The 15020-nt window shown below is 51.3% G+C and overlaps 1 protein-coding gene across 1 annotated transcript in view; it reads right to left on the bottom strand.

Moving 5' to 3' along the window:
- Window positions 1–15020, bottom strand: part of LOC140426516 (ALK tyrosine kinase receptor-like) — a 1637280-nt gene that overhangs the window by 530665 nt on the left and 1091595 nt on the right. Inside the window, exon 6 of the mRNA XM_072511388.1 lies at window positions 416–547. Coding sequence (XP_072367489.1) covers window positions 416–547 — 132 coding nt within the window. The remainder of the gene's footprint in view (window positions 1–415; window positions 548–15020) is intronic.

Raw genomic sequence — 15020 nt, forward strand, 5'->3', positions numbered from 1 at the left:
CTGCTGTAATAAGAGAGAGGGCTGGAAATGCCCTGGAGGTCTGGTGATGTTTGTGGAGAGAGAAACAAGGTTAACGTCTAAAGGTCTGTGAACTTCCTGTATTCAGTTCTGAAAGGTCACAGGCCTGAAATGTTAAATCTGCTTCCTCGCTCTGCCGATGTTGTCAGCTGGTTCAGCGACAGCAGCATGAGGTAGCTGTCCTTTCCCACTGCTTTAAACAAGTGTGACAGACTCCAAATTTTTATACAGATAGATGTAATTTTACTCTCAAGAAGCGCGACCGATATAAATTTAAATCAGAAAATAAGAATTCTGCTACTGTCTAACAAAATGTCAGATCTGCAACTATTTAAACACCCAACACAGCATCAACAGTGACCTTAGCATGCATGTGAATAAAGATGAATGAACTCACTGCAAACCACTCCTTCATCTTCAGCTTTGCTGCAGTCGGTTCTGAAATCACAGAGCTGCCTCAGTTTAATAGGTACCCCGTTCTGACAGATGAACGATCCCTCGAGTGTTGTCCTAGAGCCTGTCAAAGGACCTAAAATATAACCACAAATGGAATTGTACATAAAATGCATTTTATTCTGTACCATAACATGAGTGATTGATGGGTCTTTATTGTACAGCTTCTGTAAAGTAAGATGATTGTTACAAGGGTGCCTTTGAGAGGACACAAAAAAAATCATAGCTTCTCGCAACATATATTACGGCTGATTATGTTTATCCTGGAAACCTAAAAGTAAAGAGAGACAAATTGAATAGACAATATGAATAAATAACCGAGGCTAATATTGTTGAGAGGGCCTCGAAATTAGTTGACAGCAGCTACACTACTTATCCACAGAGATGAAAATAACATGAATTATAAATTGAGAAAAAAAACAGGTGGATAAGAAAGATAACAACTGACATTGGTGTACTTGTGCGCTCTGCCGTGGTGACTTTGGTATTGGGTAGGGGTGGGAAGAGGGGCATTTTGCCAGGGGGGAGATGTCAGATTGGGACCCTGCCACTCCCCCCCCCCCCCCCCCACATCCTGATTAATTCCACAGCAGGAAGACCAAGTGACGGCCTTTGTGCGGCCCTGCCAATTGAGGCCCTTAAGGGTGCAATTAATGCCCAAGGACCCCTCCCCCTTCCATTGGTATGAACACAATGGCAGGCAGGGAGGGCGGCTTGCCATGCAGAAACTGGTGGGGTTGCTTGAAAGCTCCAAGGGACAGTGTTTCCCTTATTCAAAATCACTCAGCACCTGATCGATGGACCCGGCATTGCGAATGGGGGCTCCCCTGCCCTTTGCTATGACCACCCCCACCTCCCTCCACATCCTCCTGCTCAGCATCGCTCACATCGGGATCCATCTTCCATCTGAGGTCTCAGGTGGGCATTGTCCCAGCAACACCCACAGCCTCCCCGATGGCGTTGCCGTTCAATTAAACTGTTACCCTCTGACTGGCTGGCAGCTTTTGATGTGCAGGACTTCCGTGCCTTGGGTCCTTGGGCCTGTTAAATGCCTGAGTGGCACAAGATATGATGGGCCGTTCAGAGAAAAGGTGACATTATGGTCATGTCAACTCTCCAGCAGATGGACAGCATCCCTATCACCTCCACAAGATTCAGCCCGCAATTTCAAACTCAGAATATTGCCATTATCATGCTTGCCCAACCAAGGAATATGGTGTCAAACTCCAGTTGCTTCACAAAGACTAAAAGAGAAACTGGTGTCGTGCCAAAACATAAAATATTGGGACTGATGAAGGAGATGGATTTTAAAAGAGGCCATAAAAGAATAGAGGGAGGTGAAGAGGTTTGAAGCAGAGAATTCCGGAGATAGGAACAGTGCTGAATGGTGGACACAGTGATGGACACGAGGCCGGATCACAGACCAAAATGTATCGGAGGATGTAGAAGATGTTTCAGTGAAAGACAGGGTGAGGCCACGGACTGATTTAAACAGAAGGATGAGAATTTTAATTTAAGGCACTGTGGACAAGGCAGCTTTGCAAAGAGAACAATGACAGGAGAGTCGGACTTGCATGTTCGAATAAGCGCAACAGATGTTTGGGTGATCTGAAGATTATGTGGGGTCAATGATGAGGGAGAAACCAGGATGTGTTGGAGGAATTTGAATCTAAAGATGACAATGGTGCAGCATGGTGGCACAGTGGTTAGCACTGCTGCCTCACAGCGCCAAGGACCAGGGTTCAATTCTGGCCTCAGATGACTGTCTGTGTGGAGTTTGCCCTTTCACCCCGTGTCCACGTCGGTTTCCTCCGGGTGCTCCGGTTTCCTCCCACTGTCCCAAAGATGTGCAGGTTAGGTGGATTGGCCATGCTAAATTGCCCCTTAGTGTTCAAAAAGATTAAGTGGGGTCACTGGGTTACAGGGATAGGGTCGGGGTGTGGGCCTAGGTAGGGTACCCTTTCCAAGGGTCGGTGCAGACTCAAATGGACCGAATGGCCTCCTTGTGCACTGTAGAGATTGTACGAAAAGGCATGAATGAAAGTTGCAGCAGCAAATGAGATGATGTAGGGCAGAATTCGACAATGATACAAAGATGGAAGATGGCAGTCATAGAATCATACAATCTCTACAGTGCAGAAGGAGTCCATTTGACCCATCGAGTCTGGGCCGACCCTTTGAAAGAGGGCTCCACCTAGGCCCATTCCCCCACCCTGTCCTCGTAATCTCACCTAACCTGTACATCCCTGGACACTAAGGGGCAATTTAACACGGCCCATCCACCAAAACTATGTCCTTGGAGAGGATATGAGGCCAGAAACAATGTTTGACCAGAATGCCAAGGTTGCAAACACTCTGAGACTGGAAAGTGAAAGTTGTTGGAGGAAAATGATAACTTGCACCTTCCCAATGCTTAGCAAGCTTTTTCCTAGATGTAAATGTTGGACAAATAGTTTGATAACATAGGAGCAGTAGAACCTGTGGGGAGATGGGGCAGTATGCTATCAGCTTCTGTTTTGAAAGCTGATCCGAGCTCTGTACTTGAAATGATCAAGGGGAAGCACAGATGTGAGGAAGAGGAGGGGGTCACGGCTGGATCTTTTGGGAACATGGAACAGGGACAATTGTTAGAGATGCATGACTAAGTAAGAATTTTTTATTTAAAAAATAAATTTAGAGTACCCAATTCATTTTTTCCAATTAAGGGGCAATTTAGCATGACCAATCCACCTACGCTGCACATCTTTGGGTTGTGGCCACGCAAACACGGGGAGAATGTGCAAACTCCACACGGACAGTGACCCAGAGCCGAGATCGATCCTGGGACCTCGGCGCCGTGAGGCAGCAGGGCTAACCCACTGCGCCACCGTGCTGCCCATAACTAGGTCAGAATGAAACCTTGTGAAGACAGTTCCACTCAGCTGGATAGCGAAAGAGAGACATTCAAACAGGATGGTGTAATTGAACTTATTCATATTGCAGAGAGGTTGAGGCGGACAAAGAGGGAAAGGAAACTTGCCGGTCACTATGTTGTTTGGGACTTTAATTGGCTCCATTTTCATGCAATGAGATAGGCAGTAGCCCGCTTGCACTCAGATATGGATTTGTAAGAACATAAGAACGAAGAGCAGGAGTAGACAATTCAGCCCATCAAGCCATTCATTATGATCATGGCTGCTCTCCTCTCAATCTCAATTCTTTCCTGCCCATTCTCCATTACCCCTCAACCCATTACTAATTAAAAATCGGTCTATCTCCTCCTTAAATTTACTCAATGTCCCAGCATCCACTGCAGTCTATGGTCGTGAATTCCACAGATTCAGGACCCTTTGAGAGAAGTCATTTCTTCTCACATTGTTTTAAATCTGCTGCCCCGTATCCAAAAACTGTGGGGCTCGATTTTCGGATCGCCGACGCTGAAATCGTGTTCGGCAATCGGCCGGAGAATCCACTTTTACGCCGGAATCGGGAGCGGCGCCATTTTTGCGATGCTCTGCCCCCTCGAAAACAGCGTACTGCACGCCGTCGGGACAGCCTCAGGACGTCACCTGAGGCTCTCCCCCGATGCTCCGCCCCCGGCAGGCCAAGACCACAATGGCGCCGCTCGCGAGAACCTCACGTGGCGGCTGTGGACTGAGTCCAGCACTGCCACAGTCGGGGGGGGGGGGGGGGGGGGGGGGGGAGCCATTTCGCTGGCAGGGAGGTCTTCGCCAGAGGCTGGGGGGCTGGTGGGGCGGGGGTTCCGGGGGTGGAGAGGCTGGTTACAGGGAGGCAGGTTTTGGCAGGCAGGGATTGGCCATGCTCAATTGCCTCTTAGTGTCCAAAAGGTTAGGTCGGGTTACGGGGATAGGGTGCCATTGCAAGTTCTGAATGAGCCCACTCTGCTAGCACCTTAGTCTTCTGCGAGGGTACCATGATGTAAAATAAAGAAATGATTCATTCCACAAACACGGAACCCCTCTCTCCGAACTGTCCCAATGGAAGCCTTTTCCCACAGCACTGCTCCCGGTACTGCTCCCCACATATATAGGCCAGACCAGGTAAGGATGGCAAATTTCCTTCCCTAAAAGGGCATTAGTGAACCAGAGAGTAGTTGGCATAGTCACCATTACTGAGACTAGCCCACTGGCTGCCATATTAAGATTTAAATCCCTGTCCCTAAATCATTAGCCTGGGCCTCTGGATTACTAGTTTAATGACATTCCAACTACACCACTGTCTCCCCATAAAGCTGGGGCTGGATTCTCCGATTTTGAGGATATGTTCAGAGGATGTGTCTGGTTTTAATGACGTATAAGTTGGTGCCGCCCCTGCAATGATTCTCTGACCGGTGAGGGGCTAGCAGACACGCCATGTAAAACACCCGGCCGCTGGGTCCGTGGCCGCGCATGTGCACGGCGACGACCTGCAGTGGTTGCGTCGTACAACATGGCGCGGCTGCGCACGGAATCGACCTGCCAGATAGTGCCCCCATGGACACCCTCTCGCCACCTCTTGGCCACCCCGCACCAGTCCCCCCAACCCTCGCCGAAGCCCCACCCCCCGGCCAGCAGCACAGCTCCCCCGAACTGTGGCGGCGCAGGACACCTGAAAACTGAGAGCACAAGTCCCCCGCGCCATCGGGAACTCGGCCCATTGGGGGCGGAACATCGGGGGAGGGCCTACAGGTAACGGCCTGAGGCCATCCTAACGGCGGGTGGCGTGCCCCTCGATAATGCCGTTTTTGAGGGGACGGAGCATACAAAACAGGCGCCGCCCCCAATTCAGTCGTAAACAGGGATTCTCCGCCCGATAGGCGTCGGACAAGGGAGAATCCCGCTCCTGATACTGGAATTGCAGAGTATTGTACTTAATGAGGAGTACTGAAAACGAGAGTCGCTCGTATTCGGCGAGGCTCATGGGGGGTTTAATCATGGTCATCTCGAAATGCCCGTGCGGATTATGACCAGCTGTTGGGCGTCCACCCCTCAATGGAGCCCCAAGGGAAGATCAATCGGGTCGGCCCTGTGGGTCTCGTGGGTGTTACAACAAAGAGATACATGGGATCACCACCATCTGGAAGTTCCCCATGGACTGCAGCAGTTCGATAAGGGGCAATTAGGGATGGATTTTCAAGGGCAATTAGGGATGGACAAAAATACTGGCCTCACCAGCAACACCCACATCCCTTGAATGAATAAAAAGTCATAAGCATTTAATGCATGCTTATAAAGTACTCCGAGTCAATGGTTGCCACTTCCAAGTCAATTATTAGGCTGATTGTTCCTTAGAGGGATACGGCACAAGGAAGTGCTGAGGGATTTGGCCAAGGGTGGTATCATGACTGGTACAGGCTCAGAGGACCAAAGGGCCTGTTCCTGTGCTGTATTGTTCTTTGTAAAAAAACAAAATACACGTGAAGGCATTTTTGTAGTGGGTAGTTTAGAAATCTTGCAGGGAATGTGAGCCCTGAAGATGCAAGGTTTATTTTTAATTAGGGCTGTGACGTTACTTGCTCAGCAAATGTTCCTTTGTGGCTCTCTCTTTTAGCACATTTTCCAGCACAATCAAGTGAATGTCTTCAGGAATGTTGTGCCTCACAACAATAGAGTACAGGGGTCACAAATTCAAAAGATAAAGCAAGATTTTTAATTTCCTTAACTATCTGCTGTTACGTGTTTGGACCCACATATGTCATTCAGTCTTTGTGCATGCAAAAAGGTATTTACCATCCGTCAACAGCACTAAGAAGTCTCAGTTAAATATTATGCATGCACAAAAAGCCCTCATGCCAGGAGAATTCAGGGAAATTCGGCAAAACAACCTTTGGCTGTTAAAAGTGTTGCTGTTAATTAGCAAGCATGACACACTGACAAGGCAGGGAAACTGGAGTGAAACAGTCATAGTTGGCACCTATGGTGTTGGACTAGCAAATCATGCTGCAACATTGGTTGTAGTATTGGTAAAGCAAACTATAAAATTCCTGAAAACAGTTCCGCATTATGTTGTGGTATTAGTGAAGTAAGTAAACGATTGAACTAGTGAAGTGTGTTATAGCTGTGAAACATGCAGGATGCTGCAGTACTAATGAAGTTCATTGTAGCATTAGTGTAAATTGGAGCATTAATAATGCATGTTGCCTCAGTGAAACATGTCACAATATCTGAGAAACCTAATAAAGTGTTTTGTATTATTAAAGGGCATTGTTGTATGAGTGGGGTACTTATATTAATTAAATATGCCAAAGTATTAATTAAATATATTGGGCGGGATTTACTGGCTGTTCAGGCCGATGGGATATTCCGATCCCACGACAGTACAGGGGTTTCCCAGAGATGAGGGGTGCAGTCAACGGGAAATCCCATTGACAATGACAGGACCAGTAAATCCCGCTGGCGGGCCGCTTCCACTGGCGGAAAACACGTGGCGGGTTGTTCGGTAAAAGACGGCCATTATTTTTTAAAAAATATTTTTTATTCTCGTCCTTTATCACATTTTCTCCCAAATTTACACCCGCCAACAATAAACAATAATCAGTAACAAATATGTCAATCCCCATATCAATAACAACGATCCTATCCTCCCACCAAACCCCAAACATTAGCCCGCATGTTCACACAAACAAATGACAGAAAGGCATCAGGAATCACCCATAGTCACCCTTAAGACACATAGCCCCCCCTCCCCCCAACCCTCCCACCCATCCCCCCCAATTAATGCTCAATGTTATCCAGTTCTTGAAAGTGCATAATGAATAATGCCCATGAATTGGAGAACCCCTCCATCCTTCCCCTCAGTTCAAACTTAACCGTCTCAAGCGTCAAGAATTCTAACAGGTCCCCCCGCCACGCCAGGGCACAGAGTGGAGAGGCTGCTCTCCATCCCAACAGGATCCGCCTTCGGACGATCAATGAGGTGAAGTCTACAGCATCTGCCTCCGCACCCGTTTCCAACCCTGGCTGGTCAGACACCCCGAATATGGCCTCCCGGGGATCCGGGTCTAGTTTCACGTGCACCACCTTGGAAATGACCCTAAAAACCTCTGTAGCCAGTTAAAATGGCTAACTCCTGATTTAGAATGGCTAACTCCCGATTTAAAATGGCGAACGGCAAAGGCTGATGGGAAAGTCAGCCAACAGGACACAAACAAGCAGTTGCGGGTTGAGTGTGTATTTACCTCTGGAAAGGCCAGACAAGATCGATACCGGCAACCATCAGCATAACAAAACACCAGCCATCTGCATACTAATGAGCAATCCCCGGGAACAATGAGCAACATTTAGACACATAAAGCCAAACCAGACTCCGTGGCGCCAGCAGAAGCCTACACAATGGGAGGTGAAAGACCACCTCAAGACCGCCCATCGATCAGGGAACCACTCCAGCATTGGAGAAAATCGAACCAAGTGATTGGGACAAAGTTGGAACCAGGCACAGGGTCCGCCCCGAAAGGCGGGAAGCCCCTGGGGACTATAAGAATCGAGTCCAAGTTCAAATCGTTCTTTTTGACCGGGTCACTCAGCAACGCGAACCAACCCTTGACAGTGACCGGTCCAGCCATTGCTGAAATCTAGTAAGTCTTACTTCAACGCTCGCTACGAGATAGGCGCTCCTAGCTACCAATCTGTACCAACTTCGAATCGCGCAGGCTCAGAACCCGAACGAAAGGCCATTCGTTTCCCTGACCTGGTGGGCCAGTTCCGAGTTAAGTATTGGCCTGTTAGACGTAGAAGTAGCTTAGACGTAGAATTTATGCATGAGTAGTGATTACTGTGTATAATAAATGTGCTTTGATTTAAATCTTACTAAGCGGTGTATTGGATTATTGATCATTACTCGGACTTGAACCACGTGGCGGTATCAGAAAGATACCTGCCGACTCAAGAGCAAAGGTGATAAAACAGAGCAATTAAACTAAGGCAAAGTTAGCAACACCTCCTTCCAGTAATCCTCTAGCTTTGGACAGGACCAAAACATATGAACGTGATTAGTGGAGCCCCATCCGCAATGCTCACACACATCTTCTACTCCTTCAAAGAATCGGCTCATCCTCGCCCTCGTGAGGTGTTCTCTGTATACCACCTTCAACTGCATCAGCCCCAACCGCGCTCAAGAGGTGGAGGCATTTACTCTCCGGAGCACCTCACACCAGAACCCCTCCTCCATATCCTCTCCCAACTCTTCCTCCCACTTTGCTTTGATCCTTTCCAGTGGTGCCTTCTTCTCTTCCAAAATAGCTCCGTAAACCATTGACACTACTCCCTTTTCCAGTCCCCCTGTCGTCAGCATCTCCTCCAGCAATGTGGAGGCCGGTTCCATCGGGAAGCTCTGTATCTCCTTTCTGGCAAAATCTCGAACTTGCATGTATCAAAACACTCCCCCCCCCCCCCCCGCTCCAGCCCATACTTCGCTTCCAGCTCCTTCAGTCCTGCAAACCGACCCCTAAGAAACAAATCTTTTAGCATCTTAATCCCCTTCTCCTCCCATTTCCAAAAACTTCCATCCCACCTCCCTGGCTCAAATCGGTGGTTCCCCTGAATCAGCATTTCCCTTGACCCTGCCCCCAACCCGAAGTGTTGGTGAAACTGCCTCCAAATTCTCAATGAAGCTATTATTACCGGACTCACTGAGTATTTCCCCGGGGCTATCGGGAGCCGCGCTGTTGCTAGTGCTTTCAGTCCCAACCCCCTGCACAAACTCTCCTCCATTCTGACCCACTGGGAATCAACCCCTCTGACCCAGCTCCGCACCTTCTCCACATTCGCCGCCCAGTCGTAGTACATCAGGGGCGAGATTCTCCGACCCCCTGCCGGACCGGAGAATCGCTGGGGGCTGGCGTGAATCCCGCCCCTGCCGATTGCCGAAGTCTCCGGCACCGGAGATTCGGCGGGGGCGGGAATCGCGCCGCGCCGGTTGGCGGGCCCCCCCGCTCGATTCTCTGGCCCGGATGGGCCGAAGTCCCGCCGATAAATTGCCTGTCCCGCCGGCGTAAATTAAATCACCTACCTTACCGGCGGGACAAGGTGGCGTGGGCGGGCTCCGGGGTCCTGGGGGGGGCGCGGGGCGATCTGACCCCAGGGGGTGCCCCCACGGTGGCCTGGCCCGCGATCGGGGCCCACCGATCCGCGGGCGGGCCTGGGCCGTGGGGGAACTCTTTCTCTTCCGCCTCCGCCACGGTCTCCACCATGGCAGAGGTGGAAGAGACTCCCTCCACTGCACATGCGTGGGAAACTGTCAGCGGTCGCTGACGCTCCCGCGCATGCGCCGCCCAGAGATGTCTTTGCCCCGCCAGCTGGCGGGGCAACTAATGCCGTTTCCGCCAGCTGGCGGGGCGGAAATTCCTCCGGCGTCGGCCTAGCCCCTCAATGTTGGGGCTCGGCCCCCAAAGATGCGGAGCATTCCGCACCTTTGGGGCGGCGCGATGCCCGTCTGATTGGCGCCGTTTTGGGTGCCAGTCGGCGGACATCGCGCCGTTTCCGGAGAATTTCGCCCCAGGTTCGGAAGACCCAAACCCCCTGCCTGCCTTCCCCTCTGTAGCAGCACCTTTCTAACTCTGGCCACCTTCCCTCCACATACGAACGAGGTAATCCTTCCCTCAATCTCTCCGAAAAAAGCCTTTGGCAAGATAATCGGTAGGCATTGAAAAATAAACAGAAATCACGGCAACACATTAATTTTAACCGCCTGTACCCGACCCGCCAGTGACAGAGGAAGACCATCCCACCTTGCCAGATCAGCTTTCACTCTCCCCACCAAACTAGAGATGTTGTACCTGCGAAGCCCGCCCCCCCCCCCCCACTCCCCCCCCCCCCCCCCCCCCCACTCCCGGGCAACCTGCACCCCCAGACACCTAAAATGAGTCCCTGCCCTACGGAATGGCAACCCCCCGCCACCTCTGCCCCCACCCCCGGCCGAGACACCACAAAATACTCACTCTTGTCTAGATTCAGCTTGTACCCCGAGAAAGACCCAAATACTCGAAGCAGCTCCAATATTCCCCCTATCGACACACTCGGTCCTGACACGTATAACAGCAAGTCGTCGGCATATAAGGACACCGTATGCTCTATCCCCCCGCACTATTCCTTTCCATGCTCCCAAACTTCTTAATGCGATGGCCAACGGCTCACTCACAAGTGCAAACAGCAGGGGGGACATAGGACATCACTGCCTCGTCCCACGGTGGAGAGAAAAGTATCTCGAGCTGATGTTGTTTGAGCGGACACTCGCCCTCGGCTCCTTATATAGTAGCTTTACCCAGTTCACAAATCTTGGTCTAATCCCAAACCGCTCCAGCACTGCCATTTCGTACCCCCATTCTACCCAATCAAACGCCTTCTCAGCGTCCAATGCCACAACCACCTCTGTTTCCTTCCCCTCTGCCGGTGCCATAATGACGTTCAATACCCTCCTAATGTTCGAAAAGAGCTGCCTCCCTCTCACGAACCCCGTCTGATCTTCCCCTATCACCTTCGGGAGGCACTCCTCCAGCCTACCCGCCAGTACCTTCGTCCACGTTCAGAAGTGATACGGGCCTATACGACCCACACTCCGTCGGATCCTTATATTTTTTTAGCAACAGGGAAATCGATGCCTGCCCCAAGGTTTGTGGCAACCCCCCCTTCCCTATCGCCTCTTCAAACATCCCCACCATCAGGGGTGCCAGCTTATTCTTGAATTTTTTATAATATTCCACTGGATACCCATCCGGCCCTGCCACCTTCCCCGACTGCAGCCTCCCAATCGCATCCTTTATCTCCTGCTCCACTATTGCTCCTTCTAATGTAGCCCTGGCCCCCTCCCCTAGCCTCGGGTACTCCAACCCATCTAGAAATTCCTGCATCTCACGGTCTCCCCCAGGTGGCTCTGACCTGTACAACCTCTCATAAAACACTTCAAAAACCTTGTTAATCAGATCCGGAGCCACCATCAACTTCCCTGCCCTATCCCTCACCTGAAGAATTTCCCTTGCTGCTGCCTCCCTCCGGAGCTGACCTGCTAACATACGCCCTGCCTTATCTCCGTGTTCATAAACTGCACCCCTTGCTCGTCTCAGTTGGCGCACTGCCTTCCTGGTAGACAGTCGGTGAAGCTCGCCTGTAGTTCCTTCCTCTTTTCCAGCTTTGCTGGGTCCCCGTCTTCTGTATACCTCCTATCTACCTCCAACATCTCATCTATTACCCTCTACCGCTCCAACTTCTCCTCTTTGTCCACCCTGGCCTTAAACAAAATTACCTCACCCCTCACCACCACCTTTAGAGCGTCCCAGACAACTGCCTTCGACACCTCACCCGTACAGTTGAAACCTACATATTCCTTAATTACCTTTTCAATTTTGTCACAGAACACTTGGTTCCCCAAAAGTCCCACTTCTAATTTCCACCCCGGCCTCTGCACTACCCCCTTCTCCAGTACTATATCCACCCAATGCGGAGCATGATCTGCCACTGCAATTGCCGAGTATTCCGACCCCTTAACCCCAGCCAGCAAAGCCTTCCCCACCACGAAAAAGTCGATCCGCAAGTATACCTTATGGACTGCTGAGAAAAGCGAGTACTCCCGTTCACTCGGGTGCAGAAACCTCCAAGGGTCCACCCCTCCCATTTCCACCTTTAGCCCAGCCAGCGCCTTCGCCGCCCCCCCTCTGATGGGACCAGCGAGCGTGGCCGTGATCTGTCCGACCTTGGCTCCTGCACCAAGTTCCAGTCCCCTCCCCACAATCAGTTTGTGTGTGTCCAAGTCGGGGATGGCCCCAAACACCTTCTTTGCGAATCCCACATCGTCCCAATTGGGACCGTATACACTTAACAGCGCCACTAACCTCCCTTCCAACGCCCCTGTCACAATCACATATCTACCCCCCTGATCTGCCACCACCTTCTCCATCTGGAAGCGTATTCTTTTGCTGACCAGTACCGCTATCCCTCAAGCCCTTCGCCAAATCCAGAGTGAAACACTTGGCTAACCCAGCCCTTTTTAAGTCTCACCTGGTCCTTCACCCTCAAGTGAGTCTCCTGCAGCATTGCCATATCGGCTTTCAAACGTTTAAGATGCGCAAGCACCTTTGACCTCTTGACCGGACCGCCTAGCCCTCTCACGTTCCACGTGACTACCCTAACTGGGGGTCTCTCACCACCCCTCTCCCCACCCTTCTTATCCATCATCATCATCCCACCGGGACCTGCCCCATAAGCCTGATCCACCCCTGTCCATTATTAACATCGAACCCCTTTCCCACATCCCTAGAACCCCACCTACATTTCCTCTTGAAAGAACATCTCCCAGAATCAATCCCTTCCCCCTTCTCGCTCGCCTCGTAGGCCCATTGAAACCTGCTAACCAGGCTCCAATGTCCGCAGCCCTCCTCTCACCTCACCTCTGTTCATTAGCCGACTTTAGTTAGCCAGCGCGGGTGGCTCCCCCCGTCAAGGTATACCGTCCCCTCCCACCCAGTCCCAGAGAAAGAAAAAACAAAAACAACAATCCAACCCATACAATTCACTAACATAGGATATAACCGTCGCAACACAGAACGCCAATCAACCCAACCATTAACTTGAACTCTGTAACAATGCAATGCCCCAAACAGGCGCCGGAATGTGGCGACTAGGGGCTTTCCACAGTAACTTCATTTGAAGCCTACTTGTGACAATAAGCGATTTTCATTTCATTTTTCATTTCAAGAGAAGTAAATTGCAATACACATCAACAAAAAGAAAGTTGTAGCATTTATACATTTTCCAGCTGCCCAAACACTGTCCACAGTCTCTCTTCCAGCTCTCCTCCTCACGTCTGTCCCAAGCCTCCTGCCCTCATGAACGCCTCAGCCGCCTCCGCTGTCTCGAAATAAAAGTCTTTGGCATTATATGTTACCCTCAGCTTTGCCGGGTATACCATACCAAATCACACCCCCTTTTTGTACAATGCTGCCTTCACTCGGCCGAACACCACTCGTCTTTTTGCCAACTCCACCGTCAAGTCCTGGTGGAATTACAGCACCATCCCACTGCACGTCGCACTTCTGCTTCGCCCAGCTTAACACCTTCTCCTTCATGCAGTACTTATGGAAGCAGATAATTACTGCTCTTGGCGGCTCGTTCACTTTGGGCTTTCGCCTTAATGACTGATGAGCTCGGTCTAGCTCATACCGGGAGGTGTTCTCACCTTCCCCCATCAGCTCCGCCAACTTCTTAGCGAAGTACTCTGTTGGCCTTGGGCCCTGTGTCCCTTCGGGCAAGCCCACAATTCTCAGAGTCCTCTGTTGACTCCACCACCCTCTGCAGCACGTCCCCCATCGAGGTGAACTGGTCGCTGTGCTGTGACACGGCCTCCTCCACTTCCTTCATCTTCTCGCCCTGCTCTCTCACCTCGGCCGATGTCTTTGCCACAGCCACCCTCACCGGGGCGATTGTCTCCTCCACCAATGACTTCAATGCAACCGCCGTCTCCTTCCTCAAGGCCTCCATGTGCCTCGCAAACTGTTTTTCCAGCTCCACTGCCATCACCTCGGTCATCTTCTCCACCGTAAGCAGTGCGGACCCACCATGCGGCCCAGCATCCGCCACCTTGTCAGCGCTTTTGCTCGTCCTCTCATTCAGCGGCGAGCTCGTGTTTCCTCCTTTCTTCGCGCTGCTCTTCGCATCCTTTAACGGCTTATTGTTTTTCCTTTCTTTTTTCCTCTTTTCACCCTTCTGTCCTTCTTCAAACTGTTTTTTTAAAAAAAAAAAAATTTTTCTTCCTTCACAGAAAAAAAAGGGGAGAAAAAAAAAACTTCCACCAAACTGCTTTAAAACATCTTTCTCTTCTTTTTTACATTCCTCCAGAGTTCCCCTGGGACCAGACTTCAGCCTTCTTACCACATTCTACGTGGGAGCCATCCGATGTCGAACATCTCACCTACATCTCATCTCACCCTGGCTTCGGGCCTGCCACATCGACCTCCGGGGGCGTCGGTGGGTGGTTGGGCCTAGGCAGGAGCGGCGGGAGCACTGACTCTCCAGTGAGGTGCTGTGGGGGAGGTGGGGGTGGGGGCAATGGTTCGGGTGCGCGTGGGGTTCCGGCGGGCGCCAGGTCCCGAAGGGAGACTGTATCTTGCCGGCCGTCAGGGAACGCCACGTCGGCGTACTGGGGGTTAGCGTGTAGCAAGTGGGCCCTCTTGACCAACGGGTCCGACTTGTGCTTCCGAAGCAGGATGGGTCCGGGTGTCGCTAGCCAGGTTGGAGCGAGGTCCCGGAGGAGGACCTCCTGGGGAAAACAAGGAGACGTTCATGAGGTGTCTGATTTGTGGTTGTACAGAGCAGCGACCGGATGGCGTGGAGGGCCATCGGGAGGACTTCTTGCCAGCGGGAGACTGGGAGATCCCTGGACCGTAGGGCCAGTAGAACAGTCTTCCAGACCGTTCTGTTCTCCCTCTCTACCTGCCCGTTTCCCCGGGGGTTGTAACTGGTCGTCCTGCTCGAGGTGATGCCCTTGCTGAGCAGGAATTGACACAGTTCGTCGCTCATAAAGGAGGACCCCCTATCACTGTGTATGTACGCGGGGAAACCGAACAGTGTAAAGATACCCTGGAG

Source organism: Scyliorhinus torazame, chromosome 1 (genome assembly GCF_047496885.1).
Source record: "Scyliorhinus torazame isolate Kashiwa2021f chromosome 1, sScyTor2.1, whole genome shotgun sequence".
NCBI lineage: Eukaryota > Metazoa > Chordata > Chondrichthyes > Carcharhiniformes > Scyliorhinidae > Scyliorhinus > Scyliorhinus torazame.